Below are 7,966 nucleotides of genomic sequence, written 5' to 3'. Positions count from 1 at the left end.
AAGAAACTCTAGAGAAGATAATAATTTCTTCAAAGTCATATATCCAAAGATTCGGTTTTTTTGTTTGTTGTTTGTTTTTACTATACCTCACAAAGTAAAAACAGAAAAAATGGAATCTTATCTGTACATTTTAGACCAGTTTTTACTCAAATTTGTATAATATACAGGTTCTTTCTAAAGAACTGCATTCTCTTGTTATCTCTAAAAATACAGATCACCCATAGGCCACAAGTCCCCATTGGATAAAACTATTTAAACGAACATCTTATAAAAGCTGTTGGTATTTTGTCATATTACTGCTTGAAAGGGAGTTCTCTAAATGTTAAAAAGAGAGTTTAAACAAATCATCAAAATAAATATATAAATTATAAAACTTCTCTTAGAATTTACAACTCTGGAACATGAGCCAATTTCAAAAACACAGCTTACACCTAATATATTACTCTGTTCAATCTCAGGAACTCTTGCCATTAATAAGGAAGACATCCAGAGGAGAAAGTATAAGTGGTTACATTCTCACACATCATGTAAGAAAGTTTTCCTGAACTTCTGAACAAAGTAAAATGCCTGAACTAAACCCATGTTTCTACCACATTCAACAGAATTAAAACCACAGTTAACAATGCCTGCTCTTTAGACTTATTATTTTGGAAGTAATCTCAGTAAGCTAGGGAGCTATCTTTTCGGCAGTCGAGTCAGGATGTGGAAGGGATGCACCAAAGGAGAGGGGCTTCATACAAATGCATTTGTACAAAATGTCTTAATAAATACTCTTTTCATGACAGGGATGTAGAAACAAGATCTTCAATAAAAGATTTTGGGCATCAACCTGTTATCTGAATTCCCCAGACTACAGTAAGGATTTCATTTGAGCTAGCAGTTCTGAGCAAGTAGCTTTGGTACCAATTCTTATTCTTATCACCAGCCTCCTCGGTACCAGATCATACCCAAAATGTTGTACATCAAACTAGATGTTTTTACAGCCTGTTCTGGAAGTTATGCATTATAAGCATTTTGAGACTATGTCTGTAAATCTCTGTGGTCACATGAATTTTCATAGTTAATCCCTGTTATCAATCTTTCTAGTCCACCTAAACATACCTAAGAATATGTATCCAACAGTAACAGTTTCCTCGCTTTGACCCTCACTCTTCTGATCTCAATGAGGGTTTAACCTATCAGTAATTTTTGTTGTAACTTCCTCATTTGGCACTATAACAATTTTCCCTGAGTCACTTTCTTCAGAGCCACCATGTTTTCCATGCATGACCTAGATATTTTTCTCATTGGAATAGATCTTTAAAAGCTGAGTAAATCCTTTGAATTTCATTTTAAGGTTTGAGTGGTTTCTCACTACAACAATCCCTACTGTGGAAGAAATAGTATGTTTCACTGATGACAGCCGTATAATTTTCATCTGAGGACAGCACAATTTTATTCCTGATCACATTTTCCCCCCTGCCGGCAACAACTGTGGTTGTTAAAGTGGCAGTTTGAAGGAGCTCCAACCATGCGGTCTGGCTGTTTTTTAAGAGGCATATGCTTGATATTTTTCAAAGCTGATGTATGCCAATTTCAAACCATGTATTTAATAAAACAATCAAAGCCTATTGAGTTAAACCTAATGTTTAAGATGGTTGCACAAATCTCACCTAAACAATACACATAAAACTTAACATATGAACTTTGATCACCTTATATACTCAAAGAGAGATTTGGGTTTCCGGCAAATGGAAATGAACCACTAATTTAGTTCTTAGCTTTCTGTTTGGAAGATTCCCTTTCCTGCTTAGATGAAAACAGGTGTCAAATCAGGAAGGGTACGGATTTTAACATCCTGCCATTTAAAATAGATGATTTTCATAGATTGTTCTCTATGGAAACTGGACAAGAAAGGCCACAACCAGTCAAAAGTAAGAGGTTTCCCCTGTATTGTTTATGTGTTGGTAGTCAGAAGGTATCTGGCCCCACTATATAAGTCTGTGAGTTTGAATTGGCACGTTCATATGTGAACAAGAAGGATTTGCTTGCTTGCTTCCTTTGTCAATTGCATCAGCTTTCCTATGCAATCAGAGAGTGAGAAAACTGACCCTGGATTTTAAACTGTACCAAATATACTAGTATAATCACTAGACTTGTAATTTCCTCTTTATTTCAAAGACACTGACTTTGTTTTATACGATAAGTTAAATTTTTCCAAAAAGAAGTCATTCCTTACCATGTGCAATGTCAGAAACTTTAAGTATTCTAATAATGTATTTTAAAGCTCACAATGGTTATATCAGAACTTGCAGGAGTGCCATTGTGCCAAAAATTATGAAACCATACATTACCATGGCAGTTTAAATATACAGTAACAGGATATTTATAATAACTTCATTCTTGCTTTTAAAACACTTTGAAATGCAGTAAAGAAATGGAATGCATCCATTAAAATTTTTTGTTATATAAAAATTATCAAGACAGGCATACGGAAACTGTATGGAAATATCAAATGGCATTTTCTCTCAATTTAATAGTTACTAGTAGAAGTAAAACACTATTAAAGCTACTTCCTGATGTGGCACTGTAGGATAAGCACTCGATCACAAGGTCAGTTTGAACTACAAGGTTGGTGGTTCAAACTCACCAGCAACGCTTTGGAAACCCTATATACATCGCTATGAGTCAGGACCAACTTGATGGCATTCAAGAACAATGAAACTAAAGTTAAGAATACATGTATAACTTTCCTATTTTTTTTGTTGTATACCTGTGACTCACAGCAACCCTGCATAGGGTTTCCAAGAGTGGCTGGTGGTTTTGAACTGCTGACCGGTGGTTAGCAAGCCATTGCTTATCCTACAGTGTCACAGCAGGGCTCCAATATTTTATAGTATTTAAATGGAAATGCACTTTTAAATATAGTCATAAATATTGACAAACTGTATCTTGGCTTACTAAGTTTTCCCCTCACATTTCTTTGTACCGCTTCACTCTCCTTCATTCGACAATTCCATGTGAATGCTTAAGAGAAACACTGACAGGAGAACACAGAGAAAACAGTTTTGCCTTCAGGGTGACTGAAAAGAATACCAGATTTGGAAGAAAACTTGATGGATACGAGCCAAGTTACCCAATAGTGCTGGTGTGGTGGTGCTGGATAAACACTGGACTGCTAACCACAGGTTAGTTCAAACGTACTAGCCATTACTCAGAATCCCTCTACAGGGTTGCTATGAATCAGAAACAACTCGATGGCATGTAACAACCACCCAAACCCAGGATAAATGAAAAATTTCAGGCTACAGGAAGGAGTCAGAAGAACAGCCCTAGAACATAGATGTGGGTAGGTCTCAGGCGAAAAGAGTTCCTTGTTCTATCCACCAAGCCAAAGATGTCAATTCATTGCCTCTGAGATCCAAGCCTATCTTCATTACCCTGCTTGTGACACTAAAACACTTCTCACTAAACAGCTAAAAGGATGTAAAGCATTATTAGTAGAATGCATTAGGGTGTTTTTTCTTTCTAGCTTGTTGGTGTTCCTATCTAGGAGAACTACATTGCCAAAAAGGTTTCTAGAATGTGAAATACCTAGTACTACTAACATCTCCCCAGCCCACACCCCTAGGAAGTTTTGATGGCACCAATCCTTTCAGTTCCCAGTATGTTCCATGGTACAAAACCTACCTTGGCCCCATCAAGGGTAATCTACCGGGGTACCACCCTCACAAACTGACTTCCAGCAAGTTCCACAGCATGGTACGTCCCCATGAATGACTTCCTTATACCCTAGAAGGAACGCTTCCCTGCAAATTTCTCCAGCATAGCTCTTTAGAAAATTCTTATACCCATCCTTGAGTGCTCTTGATCAGTCCTAGATAGTTTCTTAATCTGCTTTCCCTATTCATTAGATTTCTCGTTCACCATCAAACACTTAAAGAAACACATCCACATAATTTAGTCATCTGTCTTGCACTGAAACTGTGTCCTCATTTTCACCCCCCCACTCTAAAGAGCCATGTGTGTCACAGTGTTTTGTTTTTGTTTTTAGGTTGGGCACAAACCATTAGAAGTCACAGGGAAAACCTGACATACGTAGCTTGGTTTTTTTACCCTATTACCTTCTCAGCTAAGATGCTAAGTCAAAGTGTTAGAGAGAATATGAACAAAACATTCTTCCTGATTAAAATATATCAGACTAGTTATTCAGCAATATTAGCACCAAATTTGCATTCCAATGGGAAGAAAATAAGGAAATGGAACACTGACCTGTGTGATATAGATGATTTTATGTAGCTGAATTAAGATCTGCTGAATAGGATCACTGATCTGACGCACTTTCCTCTGGGACACAGCAATCCCTGCAGAGGCTGAAGATGGTAAATTTTGCTGTTAGTTATGAAACCCAGTTTTCTCTTTTAAAAGTGACATTAGTGAAAAACAGGGTAAAATTCTGGAAAAAAATTTTTTTAAGCAAATACTCTTTTCTTACCAATGAAAGAGTATGCAGAGACCCCATAACACTTAAATATTTTGATCTATAATGCACAACTCTTCTTATTATTCACTCCTTTAAGTGACAAAATGACATTAACTGTCACAACGTTTGAAAGACTGGACATCTTTTTGACACTTTGCCTGCAATTAGAGGAGGCTGCCACCAAGCTCAGTGGTGTTGTGGCTATTGTGACTACTCAATCTGATGGATGTAGTTAACCAGCTAGCATGACTTTAAATTCATTATTCCCTTAGTAGCATATTTTAAAATGAATTTTATTACAACTACTTAATGCAAACACTGCACAGGTGATTTTACAGAGCATATCTTACTGAAGCAAAAAAAAAAAAAAAATCTTAATGAAGCAACTTGCAAACCCTTGATTAGTTCTAATAATAATTTTCACCCAGATTTTTCTCCTGGTGTAAGTAGGACACATTTATAATTTATCCTGAATTTTTTATCATTGAGCCAGCCTACTTGCACAGTTTGGGGCTAGGTTGGTGTGTAATTGCATATGAGTGCCTTTTCCAGATTCATGTGTTATAACCACAAGTAGTTCATTCTAAACTTTGATTAATGTAATGTTATTTAAAGGAATGGCCTTGAGCTCAAGATTAGCTAAAAAGGCTATCTCTGCCTCTGCTCACCTCCTATCCCACTGGAAAAAAAAATGGAAAGGAGACTTTAGATACATGGATATATGTTGTCCTCCCTGTCTGCCTGCTCCTGGCTCTTTCAGCTTCTCCTGTAAGCTACAGCACACTTTCTGGAATACTTTTCTTGCAATTTCCCTTTTACTTCCCCCCATACTTCACTGCAGGTTAATGTGCTGGACTGCAAAGTTGATTTGAACTACAAGGTCAGCAGTTCAAGCTCACCAGCCACTCCTCAGAAACTCACTACAGGGTGTGTATGAGTCGGAAGCAACTCAATGGCACTTAACAACAACAACAACTCTTCTCCTTTGAGTTTATATGGTATTAAATTTGAATACAATCATTGCTTTAACAATAGCTACAATTTTTAAAAACCTTTCTCATATAACAGTTTTCTGAGAAAGCATGCATATTTTACCATAAAAAGTTGTTTTCAAAATGTTAAAAGAGAAACAATGTGATTGTTTATTGTAAGCATATACAAACCTACATTTAAGACTCAAAACACAAAAAAGAGAACATATAAATATAAGGAAACACTATCTTTGCTAAATAAATTCAGAAATTTGCATAAGTAATAATCTAGTTCTAGTTAATCTGCAGTAAATGACTCATTTAAATGAACATATAAATATAAGGAAATATTTTCTTTCTTGGTGTCTTTGATAAATAAGTTCAGCAATTTGCACAAGAAATAATCTACTTCTAGTTACTCTGTAGTAAATGTCTCATTTAAATATTTGAAGCTTAGATCATCTATTTTCATTAGACACTTGTCTAACTCCTTTTGTACATCAATTATTTTATCATCAAAATAAGCTATAACAAACAGTCTTTTAGACAAAAAATGTGAAGACAATGCAAGAAAGAATGAATGTAACACTGGAAGCAGAGAACTGGGATTACTTGCATACATGTGCAGTGTTACCACCAGTACATATATCATCTTTCCTACAGTCATGCTTCTTGCGCCAGACTGCAAAGCTGTGTGAACTGCAAGGTTGGCGGTTCAAGCTCACCAGCTGCTCCTCGGAAACCCTATACAGGAACGCTACTGGAGTTGGAATTGACTCCAGTGTACTTATCACTTATCAACAACAACAATAGCCACTCAATGGAAGAAACTGTGGCAGTCTGTCTACATAGATTACAGTCTTGGAAACCCCACTGGACATTTCTACTCTATCCTATGGGATTTTTAAGTGTCGGAATCAGCATGATGGCAATGAGTTTGTTGTTTTGGTTTTTAATACCAAACACCAGAGTCCATGTAATGCAGTCACGTCGATGGAGGTACATTACCTTTGCACTTTCTAAAACAGGACTGGTTGGATTTCAACTGCTTCTATATAGACTATGTTTTTGATTCATAGACTTAACACAGAAAGGGAGTGAAAATCTCACAGTATGGCGCAGTTCTTAGGTTTGTGATAACATTTTCAGTAGAAAATTACACAGGTTTGACTCTGTCTTGCCACAAGAATGTACTCATTTGTGGCCTTAAATAAATAAACAGAGATAGTTAGCTGGAGCGCCTCTTCTGAACTACTGAACTATGCAATTTAACTTAAAAAACAAAGCAAGAAAAATCCTTTGTCTGCTACTTCTTCAATCCCAGTAAATGCTTGCCATTTGAAAACAGTTTTGAGTCCTGACCATCTAAAAAAATAATTTCAAAAATATTTAATTACACATGCTTCTTGTAAAAACAAAACAAAAAGTATTATAAAATACTAAATATTACTGGTGAGGCCAAAGGTCCCGTCCATTGCCGCCGCCTCCACCAAAGTAACCCTTGGCATCAGCTTGCTATATGTACACTTCACCACATGTAGGCAATACATACCTTTAGACCAGTACTTTTCAAACTGTGGTTGCGCCCTGAAACAAATTTAACGGGCCATGACAAATATTCAAAAAGAAAAAGAAAAATGAAATGGAACTTCAGAATAGAAAAATTTCTGAATGTATCAGATGTAGTGAGGGTCTACTCATTTGAAATATACAAAATACGTCCTTTGCAGAGGGTCATTCCCAAAAGAGTATGAGATCCACAATATAAAAAATCTTATAGTATTATCAATGCTGGCTCTGTACAATAAGCACTCGACTGCAAACCACAAGGTCCACAGTTCAAGCCCGCCAGTCACTCCATAGGAGAAAGATGTGGGGCATTCTGATACCTTGAAGATTTAAAGCCTTTGAAACCCTATACAGGGCTCTCCATGATGTTGGAACTAAACTACAAAAACAAATACCTAACACTTTCTTCTGTTTTAAATAAATGGTGACACATCATACATGCTGTTTTACTTTTTCTTTTTTTTAGTAAAACTTATAGTTTATCCTTTATAACCATCTAGTTGCTCTGCATATTCTGAATGTACCATGGTTTATTTAATCAATTTTCACTTATGGGTATTTGATTTCAGTTTGCCATAATTATAAGTGATATTACACTGAGTATACATGTTCATTGTGCTAAGGGCAAGAGTTATTTTAGGTTAGAAAACAAGAAATGAAATTACTGGGCCCCAGAGCATACTCATTTCTCATTTGACCAAATGCGTTTTAAAGTGGCTGATGTAACTAACACTCGGATCAGAGAGACATCCATTTTTTTATACCTTGGTCACTAACTAGTTTGTTGTTGTTAGGTGCCATCGAGTTGGTATCAATTCATAATGACCTTATGCACAGCAGAATGAAACAATGCCTGATCCTGGGCCAACCTCAGTATTGTTGCCACATTTGAGCCCATTGATGCTGCCACTTGGCCAATCCATCTCGTTGGGTGTCTTCCTCTTTTTCTCTGACCCTCCACCTT

At 36.4% G+C, this 7,966-nt stretch overlaps 1 protein-coding gene across 1 annotated transcript in view; it reads right to left on the bottom strand.

The window, feature by feature from the left end:
- Positions 1 to 7,966, bottom strand: part of NEK10 (NIMA-related kinase 10) — a 417,902-nt gene that overhangs the window by 45,460 nt on the left and 364,476 nt on the right. The window contains 2 exon segments of the mRNA XM_006851613.1: positions 4,252 to 4,371; positions 6,605 to 6,638. Coding sequence (XP_006851675.1) covers positions 4,252 to 4,371; positions 6,605 to 6,638 — 154 coding nt within the window.

Source organism: Chrysochloris asiatica, unplaced genomic scaffold (assembly GCF_000296735.1).
Source record: "Chrysochloris asiatica unplaced genomic scaffold, ChrAsi1.0 scaffold00030, whole genome shotgun sequence".
NCBI classification, from domain to species: Eukaryota; Metazoa; Chordata; class Mammalia; order Afrosoricida; family Chrysochloridae; genus Chrysochloris; species Chrysochloris asiatica.
The sequence above is the reverse complement of the archived record's forward strand: the minus strand, read 5'-3'. Positions and strand labels throughout refer to the sequence as shown.